Below are 18,273 nucleotides of genomic sequence, written 5' to 3'. Positions count from 1 at the left end.
CCTGGTGCAAAGGGTGAAACTGCACAATGCCAATCCCATGTGGGGTGTTCGGATGGCAGGGAGGACACCATCTCATGAGGGACCTGGCACCCACCGGAACAAAGGATCCATTGCCTCAAGTGCCCTGCAAGCCACGGAGCTCATTCTTGCCACCCCCAGTCAGGGCCTCAGGGAATCCAGTTCAGGAGGAAAGTGCATCCCCCTCCACCATAGTGCTGGAGACCCAGCCTGCCAGTCCTCCCTCACAAGGGGACCAGGAGACCCAAGGAACCCAAGGTCCTGCTATGCTTAGGCATTCCATCAGGATCTCCAGACTGTTTAAATTTGTAAATAACTATATTTTTTTGAATTTTTGTTTTGAATCAATATTCTCTGTCTTCATCCACAGACCCTAAATTCTGCAGGAAGGGGCGAATGCAGTGAACTGAGATTCACTGGTGGTGTGTTACACTGATGGCTGGCTCCGCTCCCATCTACCCATATATAACCATGGTTTCCTGCCTAAACCCTGGACCCCACTGAAGACCACCTAAGACCCTACCCTCAGTTATAAGCTAATAATAACTGAGAGCTTTTATTCACACTATACTCTCTGGTCCAGATTTTATAACTGCAATGATGGTAAAGCTGTTATTCATCTCTTTTATACTGGTTGGCACAATCTGGCAGATAAAGCTACAGAAGTAGGTGCAAATTTAAATTTCAAAAGGCATTTGAACAAACACATGGATAGGAAACGTGAAGAAAATGGACTAAATGCAGACAAATGGGACTAATCTAGAACGCCAACTTAGTCAGCATGGACAAGTTGGCTGAAGGGCCTTTTCAGTGGAGTGTGATTCCGACACTCTGAAATTAGTAGAAATTACTGGAGTGTGAGAACATAACTAAACATCGCTGTAAGCGATACACTGCTCCTCCACAGGGTGGCTTTTTTCATATTATTACCATAAAAGCCCCTGAAAAAGATATGCCTTGTTAAATGAAGCATCAATAAAGAAAACTAAAATCAAAATGTGGTGTGCTAAGCAAATGAATTCTTTTTTCATATCACTACTTTCACAAATTCAGTCAGATCCAAAGAGACTCCGAACATTAAATCTATCAACATTTTTACATCTACATTTTTACTCAATTACATTGCTGTAAGCAAATAGAAATGGATAAAATTTTAACAACAACTAAATTGACCTTAAGGAAATGTCATCTGCAATCAATACAAGAGAATTTCATAAATTTAAATTGTGCTATTTTCAAAATGTGTTATACCTCTGCTAACATTTCATGAAGTTCTTCTTCACTTGGACAACAGCCCAGAGATCTAATAATTGTACCAATTTCCCTATGCACAAAAGAATCAAATTAGCAGTGATAAGATTCAGTACAAAGTTAACATATTTGTCAGCCTTTATCATAGAAATAACAGTCATTTAAATGAGAAGTCAAAACTTAAATCAAAACTACAATAATTATCAAGCCATTTCTCAATTATCTGGAAACAGTTAATGGTTTCAAAATGAAACACAAAAGTCTGCAGACACTGTGATTGTAGTAAAAACACACCAAGATGTTGGAGGAACTCAGCTGACCTTTCAGTGTCCATAGGAAACAAAGATATATTGCCAACATTTCTGGTTTGAGCCCTTCTTTCAGGAATAAGCAAAGAGTACACAAAATGTTTTAAAATAACAAAAGATTACTTTTTCAATGCTAGCAATATCCTATGGAGCTGATCGTGCAAATCTCTTGAAACTCAAAAGACAGCAGATGCTGGAAATCTAAAATAAAAACTGAAAACATTTAGATACATTTGCTGGACAGGCAACATCTATGGAAAATAAACATAAGCCAGTGGTTTGAAGTCATCAGGTACCATTGTAAATTTGATCATAAATGATACTGATTAGATATCTAGTAATGTTATTCACGCTTAACCCATGCTCTTTAGTTGTCTCACATAACCTCAGCAGAAAAAGCTTGTTGGCATTTATCTATACTCTTCATAATTTTATATACCTCTATCAAATCTCCCTCCAGTCTTCTACATTCCAGAGAATAAAGTCCTACCTGTTTCTCCTTTCCCTGTAATTCAGTCTTTCAATTCCCGGCAACATCCTTGTAAATCTTCTCTGCACTCTTTCAATCTTATTGAAAGGTATTATTTTCTCTGCCCTTTTCTTTTATATTTTTCCACTAAATTTTCTTGTTGATTTGATTTGTACATGTCATTTTTTGATTATAGACCAGGCATTTTCATCTTTTTTTGGCTCGGTTCCTTTAGGACTCTGCTCAAAGTTTATGGTCCTCCTTCCCTATGAAGCTGTCAAGTTTTGTTGGTTTCTTTCCTACATCTCACCAACCAACTACATCAAAACTATTTTATGATTTCAGTCCGTGGCCCCCATACAGATTAGCTGTTATAGACTATATGGACTATGGATAGGGATCAGGGAGGAGAGGTGTCACTAGAATCTACAGGTAGTCATGTATTAAAAGACAAACTATACATCAATTTATGGGCTGGAAAGAAACATAGTAGCTAAAAGTAGAGCAGAATAAGGATATGGTCTGGTAAGAGGTACAGGAATGAGAACAGAGAGCCCCCAAATGAAAAGGCAACCAATGTTAGCAAAACAAATTAAACTGAAACAAAATGATCTGTTTATTGTCATGTATTCCACAGCAGAGTAAAAAACGTTAGGGTATCATTCAGGTAAGTCAACTCCCACTTGTCAGGAAAATGCAACAGCGACTGTACTTCCTAAGAAGATTGAAGCAGGCAAGGGTACCAGCCACCATTACGCCAACCTTCTATAGGAGCTCTATCACAGAATGGTACAGTTGCTGCAGAGAAATGATTGAAGGTCAATCCACAGAGTGGCAGAGAGGATCACTGGAGTTTCCTTTCTCCCATTGATGTAATTTGTCTGAAGAGGGTGCATAAAATCATTGAGAACCCCTTCCATTCAGCACACAGCATCTTTCAGCTGCTCCCATTGGGGAAGAGATGCAGGGGTATTAGAGTCAGCATTTCCCAAGTTAAAGGAGCAGAATCAGGCCATTAGGCCCATCGAGTCTGTTCTGTGACTCTACACTAAGCTGAATTATACTCAAATCTAGTTCTAATTTCCATACTTTTTTCCCCATATCCCTTCATACCCTTACTAATGAGATACTTGTCCATTTCCTGTTTAAATACTCCCAGTGATCTGGCCTCCTCTGCTTTATGCGGCAGTGAGTTCCACAGATTCACGACCCTCTGAGAAAAGAAGTTCTTCCTCCTCTCTGTTTTAATTGGATAACCTAATTTTAGGATTATGACCCCTTGTTCTCGATTCACCCTTCAAGGGAAACATCTTATGTGGATAAGAATCCACTCTGCATTCCAGGAATCATCCTAGTAAATCTCCTCTGCACCCTCTCCAACAACATCACATCTTTTCTAAAATAGGGGCACAAAACTGTACACAGTACTCTAAATGGGGTCTCACCAGTGCCCCTTAGAGTCTCATTAAAACCTCTCTACTCTTATGCACTATACATCTTGAAATGAATGCTAGCATAGCATTCGCCTTTTCCACTACCAATCCCACCTGGGCATTAATCTTTAAATTACTCTGTACAAGGACGCCCAGGTCTCTTTGCACCTTGGAGAATTGAATTTTCTCCCCATCCAAATAGTTCTCTGTCTGTTTATTTCCGCTGCCAAAATGTAGAACCAAACACTTCTCAACATTTTACTTCATCTGCCATATTTTTGCCCCGTCTCTCAAACTGTCTATATCCCTCTACAATTTTATGGTTTCTTCAACAGTTCTTGCTCCGCCACCTATCTCAGTGTCATCCGCAAATTTTACCATGAAACCATTCACTCCACAATCCAAATTGTTAATATAAATTGTAAACAGCAACGGTCCCAAGACCGACCCTGCGGAACACTGCTGTTGCAGGCAGCCATCCTGTATGGGATCTCTTAATTTCAACCCTTTGCTTTCTGCCTATCAGCCAATTTTCTATCCAGTCTAATAGCATCCCTGTAATTCCATAGACCTTCATCTTATTTATCAGCCTAGCATGCAGCACCTTAACGAAAGCCTTTTGAAAATCCAAATATATAAGATTCACAACCTCCCCTTTCCCTATCCCTCCTCAGATTTCTTCAAAAAACTCTAATAGGTTAGTCAAGCATGATCTACCCTTTAAAAAACCACGCTGTCTAGGACCAATCCTGTCATGCATTTCCAGGTATTTCATAACTTCATCCCTGAGGAATGACTCTAATATCTTCCCAACCACCTACATCAGACTTATAGGCCTATAGTTTCCTTTTTTTCTATTTCCCCCTTTTCTTGTACAACAGAACAACATTTGTAATCTTCCAATCCCCTGGAACCAGGCCAGAGACTATTGATTGCTGGGAAGATTGCCGCCAATGGATCCTCAATCTCCAAAGCCACCTCTTTCAAAACCAGGCTGAGGAACAGCTTCTTTCCAAGGGCAGTGAGAATACTGAACAACCAAAGGAACTGTTTACACTAGCCATGTGAGACTCTCATGTTCATGAAACAACATTTATTTATTTGTTTGTTTGTTTGTTTGTTTATATACTTGAATACTTGTCCTGCATATGTATTATTTGTCTGTATGTGCATTATGTCTGGTTGTGTGTCGGCGTGTTTTGCATCAAGGACTGGGGAACGCTGTCTCGTCGGTTATACTTGCACAATCAGAGGACAATGAACGATTTAAATACAGCAAACAGAAAAAAAAAGGTGCAGAATCCAGTGTTGGAGAGAAAAGTACAAGTTAAAAAAAAGTGCATGGGCCATGATGATGTAGGGTTTTGTGAGATCAAGACATCATCTTTTACTTAAAGAGAGGTCTGTTCAAAAGTCTGAATACAGAGGGAATTAAACTATTCTTGAATTTCCTGGCTTCAGACTCTTGTATCTTTTCCCAGTAGGAGGGGAGAAAAGTGGGTATAGCCAGGATGGGAAAGGTTCTTTAATAATCTGCAGCAGGCCACATGATTCCCAAAGCTGCATCTAACATGTCCAGGATCTAATCAAAAGATATGATGAAAGATCAAAGCTGAATAGGAAGGGGCATGTCAGCCAGGGTCTGGGAGTCAAGAAAAGACAGGCTCAGTTGAGGAAGGAATGCAGTAATGATCTGCATTGGGATAAAATTAAGGTCTGTCCCAAATCCAAGCTGACCACAGCCAATAAGAACCTAACCTACACCCAAAGACATAAATTTATATGTTCCTGTCCCAACCCTGACGTACTTGTCACTATAAACACATTGGTCCAGAAAATCCTATTCCAGGCAAGCTTTACACACCCAATTAATCCAGCACTGCAGCCAGGGATAAACATGTGCTAAAAATGCAATTGGTAAGACAGCCTGCTCCACCCTGAAATATGAACGATCAGAGCTAAATCTGATATGTATGATCAGGCCCTGTCAGGTTTGAGTCAAATAACCAGGGTCTACTTTATTCATAACACACATAAATATAGAACATTTAACATAGACTACAGTGCACAATACAGTACAGGCCCTTAAACAATCAATGATGTGCCGACCTATATATTCCAACCAAAAAAAAAGAAACCTTCCCTACATCATAACTCTCAATTTTTCTTTCATCCATGTGCCTGTCTAGGAGTCTTAAATGCCCTCAAGTACCAGCCTCGACCACCACCCCTGAAGGCATTCCAGACAGCCACAACATAAAAACCTTACGCTTAACTCCCTTAAACTTTCCTCCCTTCACTTTGTACAGATGTCCTCTGGTATATACTACTTCCACCCTGGGAAAAACCCACAGGCTGTCTACCTTATCTTTACCTCTCAGAACTCTGTCTAGTTATTAAATCACCTCTCAACCTTCTATGCTCCAAAGAGAAAAGCCCTAGCTCTGCTAAAGTTGCCTCGTAAGACTTATTTTCCAATCCAGGCAACATCCTGGTAAATTTCCATAGCTTCCAAATCTTTCCTATAATGAAATGACCAGAACTGAACACAGTATTGTAAGTGTGGTCTCTCCAGAGATTCGTAGAGCTGCAACATGACCTCTCGGCTCTTGAACTCAATCCTCCAACTAATGAAGCCCAGCATCCCATAGGCCTTCTTAACTATCATTTCAACTTATGCGGCAACCTTGAGAGATGTATGGATTTGGACCCCCAAGGTCCCTCTGTTCTTCCACACTGTTAAGTTGTTAAGTATCCAACCATTAACCCTGTACACCAAATGTGTTCAGCAGACTATCAATTCAATACATTCTCTTACAATGCATCAACATCATACATGTTTCCTCCTTAAACAATGCACCCATGTAGTATTTGAGAGGGTAATACATAGGATACAGCCCCTCAGTGACCAGTGGCAGCAGATTCTGGACTGTGCTCCTTCCCCATAAAACTTTTGCAATAACTACACAGAGATTCAATGCACCAGGTACTCCTGCATCTTGGAATTTGCTACTCAACTGCACTAGCTCACAAACATCTCCTTACACTGGAAGTCCAGCATTTTTTGCCACAGTTATGGTCTTCCAACAACATATTTGTTGGTGTAAAATGGGTGTGGAAAATAATGTCTGAAGCTGGAGATGGAAATAATTTAGAGGTTGATAAGCCAGCAAATAGTGAGACTGCAAATGAGAAAGTGAACTAGAAACATCAGGTTCCAAGAATAAATGTTAGCAATGACAATATGGAGTGCACTGACACTCGGTGGCCAGATTGATAACTACTGTTAGTGCAGTGTTACAAATGTAAAACTAAAATAATGGTATGCATCTTTAGTATCTGGCTTCTGTAATTTTGTCATGAATCTTGATCAGTGTTGAATGGGAAAATTTCAACATGCTATTGATCTGCTATTCTCAACGGAGGACATAAGGTCCCTCTGAGGGCCACAGCATATTTAACGGGGGGGATCCATAGATTTAAATCATTTTTTTTTAATTATGTAGTCAGTAGTAGAAGTATAGAAAAAAACTAAGTGCACTTGACTGTTTCACAGGGAAGGGGGCCTATAAACTTTGAGCAGCGTCTGAAGGAGGTCATAGCCAAAAAATGGTTGAGAATGGCTGGTATAGCTTATTGCTGGGGAATAAAACATCAATCTATTTTCTGATTCCCTGTAGCAGGATTAAGGCTGTCAGTATAAATTAGAAGCAGTTTGCTCACTGCAAACTCCCAAAACAACAGTGTGATGAGGGCCAGAAAAGTGGTTGTAGTTGATTATAATAAATATTGACCATCAGATAGGATTCCTTTCTGACCTTTTTAAAGTCACCTTGTACATGCATGCAAGTAAAAATTGAGCTCTTGATTTTACATCTTTTTCTGAAAGACGGTGTGTCTAGCCTTTTGCAACTCACTCAGTGGCATACTGGAGTCTCAGACAAGATTATTTTCTTCAAGAGTTTGGAATGGGACTTGAACGAATAACTTTGGAACTTAAACACAAGTGAGCTACCTATCAGGAGACCCAATATGATTGGAGATCAGGCTCTCCTGCACAGACTTACTGCGCACCTACTAATGTGTGGCCAGTTTCATCTTATAAAAAGGCTCAATATCATCAAAGCTGTAAATCCACATCAAAATTCTGTTCCAATTACACACATGCCAATCTACAGTAAAATAAACATTACAAGTAACAAACAAAGTGAAATATAATTTCACCAAGGGATTCCATGCAATACTGGAATTCTCCATTCAGTCCTTATGTTCCTCCCACATTCCAAAGACGTACAGGGTTAAAAAGTGAATTGGTGACATGAGTGTATTTGCACAAGTTCACGCACTGGAAGGGCCTGTTACTGTTCTCTATCTCTAAAATAAACTAAGAGAAGTTAAAATGTCCAGATAAACTGCATTGGAGCAATTGTTGAGTGATAGACATTAATAGGATTCAGGGAAGAACGGAAAAGATAGAAAAGGCTGCAGATGCTCTATTCTAGGACAAAAACAGAATACTGAAGGAACTCAGCATGTTAAGCAGAATCTATGAAGGCAAAAATATCTGGCAGCGCTGCCAGACCCACTGGTGCAGACTCAAGAGAGTGGAGAGCAGAAACACAGCTGTGCTGCTGATACAACAACCGTTTTTAAATTATTTATTTGTATATATTTGTCCTTCATATTGTAATGCGCGTCTAAAGAACCAAAGACTTGTTGATCCAAACCAAGGCTTTTATTAACTAAAAGACTGGAGCCTATCACAAGTCGGCCGACCAGTCCAGAATGACCTGGTCTGGCTAGGAGCAATCCTTTAAGACCTGCCAGTAGGTGGTGCTACACTCTCAGCCAATCACAGTCATCCTACACTACCATCTGTACATATACACATTGGTGATAGAAGCTGTACTATCACATATATGTATTATTTGACTGTATGCAAGTTACGTCTGGCTGTGTGTTTTACAACAAGGACCAGAGAACGCTGTTTTGTCGGGTTGTACTTGTGCAATCAGATGACAATAAACTTGACTTGATATTACTTCAACATGTACCACCCACTGTTTACCCTGTCTTACAGGTCAGTCTCATAATCTGTAAAGCAGCTCTTAAAATGTTATCCCTTTCATAAATAGGTTTAAGCTAGGTTCACTTGGGACTTTGCACCACATTATAGAAAGGCAAATAAATAAAATATCATTTAATTCGTATGTCATTTCCAAAATCCATTTCAGAGGTTAATAAAAACAATGAAGCTACCTAGAATCTCAGAAAAGACAAATATATCTAAAAAAAAATAGGCAGGAAAGTCATCAATAAACATTTCAAACATAAATGGAAAGAGATAGTCATCATATCCAACAAAGTTCATGTTTCTAAACATTTCAATTGCTTAATTTAAATCACTGACATATATTTTGAATTCCAATTTTTTCTTTCCACTTTGGCAATTTAAAGCAATTAATACAAGAGGAAAAATAAAAACTATTTGACAGATGAAAAGCCATCCTTCATGCTCCCCAACAGTTCCATTAGAACAATCCGTTTTATTTTTTGTAATGCCTGAGCTAGCACTCTTGCTCTGAGTCAGATGTTGTGGGTTCAAACCCCATTACAACAACTGGAACACATAAATCTAGATGGGTCCTTCAGTGTAATACTAACGCAGTATTTCACTTCCAGAGTTGCCATTTTCCTTGACAGTATTCTCAAATATATAAAAAATCTTATGTGCATAAAAAATATCCCCCGGTGCTATTTTGTAGAAAGCAGGCATTATTCAAGGTGCCCATGCAATATTTCACCCTTAAACAACATCAAGAGTTGAGGGGTCAGTTCAAGAGTGGAGAGGATTCTATAAATTTCTAGTGACACCACACTTAGAATATTATGTTCACTTGTGGCTACCTCATTATACGAAGGATGTGGAAGCAATGGAGAAGGTGCAGAGTAGATTTTCCAGCATTCTCTCAAACCTTGATGAAAAGCTCAAGCCCTTTGCTACATAAAGGACACTGTTCGACCTGCTGAGCTTCTCCAGAATTTGGTGTTTTTACTTTACCAGGATGTTGCCTGGATTGGAAAATAAATCTTATGAAGCAAGGTTTACAGGGCTAGGGGTTTTCACTTTGGACCATAGAAGCATGAGAGATGACTTAATAGAGGGCTACCAGATTCGGAGAGGCATAGATAAGGTAGGCAGCCAGCACCTTTTTCCCATGGCAGGATTAGCAAACAACAGAGACCATATATACAAAGTGAAGGGAGGAAAGTTTAGGTGAGACATCAGGGGTAAGTTTTTTTTTATATACAGAGTTATAGGTGTCTGGATGGTGGTGATGAAGACTGGAACATTAGGGGTATTTAAGACCTTCAAGACAGGCACATGAATGAAAGAATAATAGATGGTAAAGAGGTAGGGAGGGTTTCATTTGATTTTACTTTTGGTAGAAATATATGGGTTGGCATAACATAGGGGGCTGAAGGCCCTGTACTGTGTTGCAGTGTTCTATCACAAAAACAGGTCATCTGGTCATTATCATTTTGTTAATTCTGGCACCTTATTGGTTGTCGCACTTTCTAAATTACACTCTTGACTCTACCTCAGAAGTACTACTGTGGCAACAAAATGCTCTGAGATCTCCCGATGTGAAATATACCATATAAACCTATGTTTTTTTAAACTTTATTTCTACTGCAGCTTTGCTCTCAAAACCTAGAAACCTAGAAAAATAGTTTTTAATAAACAGATTAGAAATTCATTGACTAACCTGACATCCACTGTGTTGTTGCCCTCATGATCAAAAACAGCAAAAGCGTCTTTGATTTTCTTTTGTAGATCTGCTATTAAAACCTCTGGAGTAAAATAAAATGGAACTTGTAGAATATCTGGAGACTGCAGATATAAGATTTATAACAATAACTTGCACTTATCATAAAACATTCACATTTTGAAATAAAAGATGGTCCTATTTGTGGGTGGAAGTTCAATTCACGTCAAAAGGACATCAAGGTTTCAAACTGAATGAGTAGCTGGGCAAGGAACTTGCATTTTTGGAGGGAATGCTCCTTTTGGCTCAAGAAATCTCGTTCACAATGCCACATGAGCAGCAAGGTAAGCAATTGTCAGAATGTCATGAAGTGTTACCAAAAATGTTCAGGGTTTGTAGGTTTGATGTATTTGAGCAGCACAGCTTGTAGGCCGGAAGCACCTGATACCATGTGCCTAAGATGTAGAGCTGGATGTCACCATGTACTCCCAACACTTACTGAAGACACGTCAAGTGTGAGAAAATAGAAGATTAAGCATGTTACGACAGTAAATGGAACATATTCTGTCTGGAAGTCTGTGACGTGGTGTTCTGCAGGACCACTGCTCTTCATGATTTTTATAAATGATAAAGATGGTAAAGAGGGTTGGTTCACTAAGTTCACAGGTAACATAAATGTTGGAGGTGTCATGGATTCTGTAGAAGGTTGTCTGACGTTACATGTGGTAAACCACTTTTGCAGATAATTGTATGGTCAGGCACACCTATTGGCCAATTTTACCTGTATAAAGGTGACCGCTCCACAGACCCTCCTCAGTGCAGGACAATTGAACAGTATGGATGTGTCTTTGTTCTTAAGTAAGTAAAGCCCTATTGGTTTCTGAACAACAGTGTTTAGAGCAATTGATGATGTATCACAACAGGATATACAGGATGGAAAAGTGGCAGATGGAGTTCAATCTGCAAGGTTGAACTTGAAGAGGCAGTACGTAGTTAATGGCAGAATTCTTAATAGTGTGCAGGAACAAAGAGATCTTGGGGTTCCTCAAGATTGTTGCAAAGGTTGATAGGGTGATCAGAAGACATATGGTGTGCTGGCCTTCATTAGTCGGGGACTGAGTTCAAGAGGTGTGAGATAATGTTGAAACTCTACTAAACTCTGGTTAGACCACACTTGGAGTATTGTATCCAGTTCTGGTCGCCTCATCACAGGAAGGATGTACAAACTTTAGAGAGAGTACAGAGATTACCAGGATAATTGTCTGAAATGGAGAATGTGTATTATGAGGCAAGGTTAACAGAACTAGGGCTTTTCTCTTTGGTTGACAGAGGACTGAATAAGTTTATAGCCCCTTTCACACTGCCAAACCTCCTGGGAAGCAGGAAAACATTTTAAGGGGGGTCCTACCTCCAGCGGTAACAATGCGAGAGGAGGTTGTGCTTTCACACCACCAGAAAGCGATTAGCAAGTTAACTCAGCCAGGCCTTGACACTCGCTCCCAACAAGAGTCAGAGCCCGGTTGAATTTAACTCACCCTGCCAGGTTGGGACATTTCCACCACACAATTACCAGGAATGGACCTGCTAAATTAGCCAGTTAACCCACATCGAATTGGCGGTGTGAAAGGGGATATATGAGAGGCATAGATAGCCAGCACCTTTTTAACCAGGGCGACAACAACAAATATGTGCAAGATGAGTGGAAGAAAGTTTAGGAGAGGCATTTATTTTAGACACAAAGAGTTGTGGGTGCCTGGAAGGCATTCATAGGAGTGGTGGTGGAGGCTGCTACTCTAGGAATATTTAAGACTCTTAGATAGGCACATGGATATCAGAAAAATAGAGGTTTATGGGTGTGAAATAGAGAAGGATTAGATTGTTGTGGAATAAATTTATATAGGTCAAACTACATTGTGGGCTGAAGGGTCTGTACTGTGATGTTCTATATTCCAACAAATTTGTTACCTTCTGATAAACAAAGTTCAATAACTAGTATGAAGATAGTAAATTTTGGTTGTTGTTCTGCCAAGAACCATGTTTTTAGACGGTGACTTCATAAATTAGGGAAGCAATGGAATATCTGTACATAACATGCACATGTGAAAAATAATTAAATCATGAGTGTTCCAGCATTCATGAAAATGTGTCAGGAGTAAGAACACATTAGTGGTAGAATCCATCAACATGGATCAGAATGATGACATGCATTTGCATTTAGGTGCTGGGGTAACTTCTAAATTTAGACACCATGCAGTAAGAACATTGGGAAAACAAAAAGCGTTTAGCAAAAGGCAATATAATCCCAAGAAAATTAAAGTGCAGAATCCCTTGGTGAACTACATTTGGAGTAATCATCAAGAGTCAATTGTCATACTGGGCAGTTAGTGAAGGCTGTAATAGCACCAACAACTAGGGTTCGAATCTGGCAATATCTGTAAGGAGTTTGTATGTTCTCCCCGTGTCTGTGTCCATTTCCTCCAGGTGCTCTGGTTTCCTCCCACTGTTCAAAACGTACTGGGGTTGTAGGTCAAATGGGTATAATTGGTGGCACAGGCTTGTGGGCTGAAAGGGCCTGTTACCTTTTAAAAATTTATATGTAGTATTGTATTACAAATAGAAGCAAAAATATTTGAACCCTAAATTAAATCAGAATTGAAGAATTGGGGGAATTTTTTCACAATGGAGAAATACAGATTTAGAATGACTAGAATTAATATTTTTAAAAATATTATTCTATCCAGTTGGATGATTGGGGGTATTGCCAATGGAAACTTCACAACTAATTATGCTCCATGTGAGCTGCTGGACAGGCACACACACAGCTGAGCTTTTCATTCTGCTCCTTCCCTTCCCTACAACATGTGCACGTGCAGATTGCATTGCTTCAATCTACTAAACCCGATCAGCTGTAGAACAGTGATGGGGATGAGAATCCCATTACTTTTTCAAATTTTGTTTCATAATTTTATCTGGTTCTGTTCATAGACAATATCTTTAATATCATCCATTTGAATAGGTGAAAATAAATAATACAAAGGTTTATGTCTCAACTTAACTCACACTGTTCTGTGATGTTCTATATTCCAACAAATTTGTTACCACCATGGTGCAGATCCAGCAAGTAAGTGACTTTTCAATCAACAATGGGAATGAAAAGGCGCCCCTTTGTTTTTAAGAGTCCTGGATGAAATTATCTAACGAGAATGTTATTGAAAATGGATTATGTAATACAAATTAAAGAAGAAAAATAAAATAGTAAAATTAAAAATATGAAAGTAAAATTCATTGTAAACTAAAACCAATATCGTAGTAATGTATATTTACACGAGTCACAAAGACAAAGTAAAATATTCAGAAAAGCTTAATTCAGTCTGCTGGAGGAACTCGACGGGTCAAGCAGCATCAGCAGGAGAAAAGGAATGGCTGAAACCCTTAATTGAGACTGAGAATATGCCGAAATCAGTGCAAGGAGGACATGCTGGGAGTCACACAAGGACACCATGAGGGATTGATGAACCAGGAAGAGGTGAAACATGATGAACAGAGGCAATAGATTGGCAGATGCCAAAGGGAGAGAGAGAGGCAAGAAAGAAAACAAAGGGTTCAGGTGAAGGAAGATGAGTTGTATCAGGTAGAGGGATAATTAGAAGACAAAGAATGCCAATGCTGGAATCTGATAAGAAAAAGAAAAAGGTTAAATTAAAAAATACCAGAGGGAACCAAAGGGAGATGGCAGGACAGAGAGCAGAAGAATCCAGTGGGGAGATAGGGGGTGAAGGGGAATGTATCTCAAGAGTAGCCATGAGAATGTAAGGGGACAAAAAGGAGGGAAAGGGGAAGTGCAGAAGGCTACAGAAGAGAGAGGGAACATGAAATTAGAAAATTCCATGTTCATACCATTGGGCTGTAGACTCCCTAAGCAGAATATGAGGTGTTGTTCCTCTAGGCTATGCAAGTACTCTCTTTGGCAGTGGAGAAGACCCAGGACAGTGTGGTAATGGGAAAGGAAGCTAGAATGGCATGCAACCAGGATCTCAGGATGGCCACTGCAGGGAAAGCATAGATGCTCTGTGTAGTGCGCGTCGAAAGAACCAAAGACTTGTTGAACCAAACCAAGACTTTTATTAACTAAAAGACTGGAGCATATCACATGTAGGTCAACCAGTCCAGAATGACCTGGTCTGGCTAGGAGCAATCCTTTAAGACCTGCCAGTAGGCGTGGCTATGCTCTCAGCCAATCACAGTCATCCTACACCACAATCTGTACATATACACATTGGTGATAGAATCTGTACTATCACACTCTGTAAAAGAGTCCCAAGTCTACATTTGGTCTCATCAATGTAGGGAAGGTTATATCAAGAGCCCTGAATGCAATAGATGAAGATAAAATGTCACGAAAATCTTTGCTCATGTCGAAGGCCTATATGGATCCCTGCAGGGTAGTGAAGACGTGAAAGAGCCAGGATTACACTTCCTTCAGCTGCAGGGGAAAGTACTAGGCATCACGGAGAGGTGGGTGGGGAGGAATTCTGCATGGATCACTCTTTCCATTGCCCCTTGGAAAAAGCGGAGAGAGTGATCCGTGCACAGGTGTTAAGGGGAGGGGTAGATGTATTTAGTGCTGGGGTCTAATTGCAATTGGCAGAAATGGCAAGCGATGATGATTCTATTGACCACAGTTGAGGGGAAGCTGATTTGCCGCAGCTTACAAACAAATAAAGAATGCACCACTCGTTTCTTTCAGCACACCGTGAAGTCGACTTTCATTTTACTATTCACTAGACTCAACATTCTATTCCCCAAACACCACCCAGCTAAACTCCTCTGACCTTCTCATTGGCTCACTGCCGCACGGGTGATCCTGATACTCTCACTCCCCTCCCGACGAAGTTAAGTACACGACTTCAACAAAGCCATGTTGCTGAATAAGGAGGACATTTTGGATGTCCTGGAATGATGGGAGACCACATCTTGAGTGCAAACAAAATGAAGGCAGAGAAACAAAAAGAAAAGCATCCTTACAGGAATAACAGTGCAAGGAGCTTTGGTACCTGTGGGAGTCTATGGGTTGGTAATAAATGTCTCCTGAGATGGAGAAAAATAAATTTGAAAAGGGGAGAGAAGTGTCAAAAATGGTTAGCTTCAGATTACATTTCAGCACTGGCAGTTTCTGCGTATTAGAAAAGCGACTATCTTTGAAAACAGAAATTTCAGGTCAAGCAGTATTTTTGGATAGAAACAGTTTTTTTAATAATTTCATTTCAGATGATGACGACCTATCGTCAGAATCGGGAAAGGTTCTGATGAAATTTCACCACCGTGAAACATTAAACAAACTTTCACCCAAGCCAGGTCAGTCTTACTGATGTTTCCTTGTGAATACCTGTATCCAAACTCTACCATTGGCAAGGGCTTAGGTCAACAGTGGCATCTTTCATGAAATTGCCAGCTGCTTTGTTCTGCCCCAGTGACTTCCTCATGGAGTCCAGAATGAACACTGACTTCCATGAACTTACCAGGTTTCATGCTGAGAAATCTGTCTGCTGATCCTGTGCCAACTGCAGTGGCTCCATTGAAGTCAATAGGAAGAAAGAGAAATAACTGCGAGGAAAATGATAAGCAGGCCATTTTATTTGATTTAGTTCATTTAAAATGGGATTAAATGTTTAAGCATGCATTAGTATTTTTAGTCTTGATTCTTTTAAAAATAGTTTCATTTTAATTTCCTATCGTTTTAATAAATCCCACATGTTATTGAAAGTCTGTGAATTTAAACACACAAAAAAAGGACATTTATTTTAGTGGTAGCTGTAATTTCTGGTGTACCTGGGTGTCAGGTCTCAGTGGCAAACACATTCTGCAAGCACAACGACCCACTTTTTTTTCCATAGGAGACCTCCTGAGCTATGCTTATGAGTTGAGAACCAGCCAGGACCACGCCAAAAGAAACAACAGAGTCCAAGGGCAGTCAGGCAGTAATCTGGTGATCAGTGAAAAATCTACATCTTTCTCAGCAATGTTGCTGAGTTCAGCATTTTCTTCTGTTTTTATTTTAGATTCCCAGCCATGGACTTGTACCACCATAAGTGTTTGTTTAGTTCCCTACACAAATAAAATTGATGCAAATTAAATTAATAATCAAATGTTTCAACAAAATAATTTAGTTTCCTCGAAAAGTTTTTCTTTCAGTCTTTCTGGTAACAGTGCAAGAAGAAACAAGCTATTATTTTTCTAAGCCTTCTTCCATTTCAGATTTATTGTCAGAATACATTCATGACATCAAATACAACCCTGAGATTATTTTTCCTGTGGGCAAGGCAGAATGACCGCTTATTGGTAATGCAAAAAAACTGTACTCAACATACCCATGTAAACAAGCAAAGAAATGTAAGCAAACTGAATGTGCACTACAGAGAGAGAAAAATTAATAAAATGCAAGAGTCCCTGATTTGGTTTGTTGTTGAGAAGTCTAATGGTGGTCGGGTAGCAGCTGTTCCTAAGCCTGATGGTCTGAGCCTGTGGCACCTATACCTCTTCCATATGGCAGCAGCGAAAACAGAGCATGTGCTGGGTGGCTTGGATCCTTGATGATTGCTGCATTTTCCTGTAGATGTACTCGATGGTGCGGAGGGTTTTGCCTGGACTGTCTACTAATTTTAGCAGGACTTTACACTCAGGGGTATTGGTGACCCCCCCCCCAAGATCCACCACACATCTGTAGAAATTTGCCAGACTTTGCCAATGATGTTGGTTTCAAAATATCAGGTCTACACTGAGTAAACACAGCATCTATTAACATTAAAAAGGTCATGGACAAGCCTGGTCTTTCTATTCATCAAGAATACGAAATAGACTGCTGGAACAAACAATGGAGAAACTCAGTGGCTCAGGCACCATCCATAGAGGCAGTCAACCTTTGGGGTTGAAACTCTTCATAAGGAGTGGTGCAGGTTCTCAACCCATTCCCCAGCTGCTGGCTGACCCCTCTCCCAGCTGCTAACTGACCTCTCCCCCAGCTGATGACTGACCCCTCCCCCAGCTGATGACTGACCCCTCCCCCAGCTGCTGACTGACCCCTCCCCCAGCTGCTGGCTGACCCCTCCCCAGCTTCTAACTGACCCCACCCCCAGCTGCTGGCTGACCACTCCCCCAACTGCTGGCTGACACCTCCCCCAGCTGCTGGTTGACCCCTCCCCCAGCTGCTGACTGACCCCTCCCACAGCTGCTCACTGACCCCTCCCCCAGCTGCTGGCTGACCCCCTCCCCAACTGCTGACTGACACCTCCCCCAGCTGCTGACTGACCCCTCCCCCAACTGCTGACAGACCCCTCCCCCAGCTGCTGACTGACCCCTCCCCCAGCTGCTGGCTGACCCCTCCCCCAGCTGCTGGCTGGCTCCCTTTTCTAAGCGAGTGCGTGCTGGTTGACAGCACCTTCTGCCCTCGCTCCATTATCAGTGATCATTAAGTTTAGAGGGGGTCATTAAGTTTAGAGGGGGTCATTAAGTTTGGAGGGGGTTATTAAGTTTGGAGGGCGTCATTAAGTTTGTAGGGGGTTATTAAGTTTGGAGGGGGTCATTAAGTTTGGAGGGGGTCATTAAGTTTGGAGGGGGTCATTAAGTTTGGAGGGGGTTATTAAGTTTGGAGGGGGTTATTAAGTTTGGAGGGGGTCATTAAGTTTGGAGGGGGTCATTAAGTTTGGAGGGGGTTATTAAGTTTGGAGGGGGTTATTAAGTTTGGTGGGGGTCCCTTCACCTGATGCTGATCGGGCAAAGTCCGTGAAATAAACTGTAACCCCCGTCTGCCGAACACTTTCTGCATCAACCCGACCGCTCACCTGCCGCTTCCTTGTCGTCGGCCATGTTGTTTGCGCGGTTGCCAGGCAACGCCTCCATGTCCCAGAGGCCTCGACTCCAGGGCGGGCTGTCAAAGGGGGGGGGAGGGGAAGATGGGGCAAGGGACTTGGAGAGAGTAGGATGGGCATTGTTGGAGGGTTGAATGGCCATGCACAAACAGAACATGG

The 18,273-nt window shown here is 40.9% G+C and overlaps 1 protein-coding gene across 13 annotated transcripts in view; it reads right to left on the bottom strand.

Annotated features, from left to right (window-relative positions):
• The window catches only part of efcab2 (EF-hand calcium binding domain 2), a 171,271-nt gene that overhangs the window by 78,453 nt on the left and 74,545 nt on the right, over nucleotides 1-18,273 (bottom strand). For 4 of the 13 annotated variants that reach the window (XR_011355559.1, XM_069930845.1, XM_069930856.1 and 1 more), the window contains exons 1-4: nucleotides 18,006-18,093; nucleotides 15,769-15,853; nucleotides 10,250-10,334; nucleotides 1,270-1,342 (exon numbers count right to left, since the gene is read on the bottom strand). Coding sequence is in view for 12 of the 13 variants with exons in the window: in XM_069930845.1 (XP_069786946.1) it covers nucleotides 1,270-1,342; nucleotides 10,250-10,334; nucleotides 15,769-15,853; nucleotides 18,006-18,071 (309 nt within the window). In the remaining variant the exon portion in view is untranslated. Of the gene's footprint in view, nucleotides 1-1,269; nucleotides 1,343-10,249; nucleotides 10,375-13,309; nucleotides 13,444-15,768; nucleotides 15,854-18,005; nucleotides 18,177-18,273 lie in introns of those variants that run through there. The other 9 variants (XM_069930852.1, XM_069930846.1, XM_069930849.1 and 6 more) reach the window with 8 other exon arrangements.

This window comes from Narcine bancroftii, chromosome 4 (assembly GCF_036971445.1).
Source record: "Narcine bancroftii isolate sNarBan1 chromosome 4, sNarBan1.hap1, whole genome shotgun sequence".
Lineage (NCBI taxonomy): Eukaryota > Metazoa > Chordata > Chondrichthyes > Torpediniformes > Narcinidae > Narcine > Narcine bancroftii.
The sequence above is the reverse complement of the archived record's forward strand: the minus strand, read 5'-3'. Positions and strand labels throughout refer to the sequence as shown.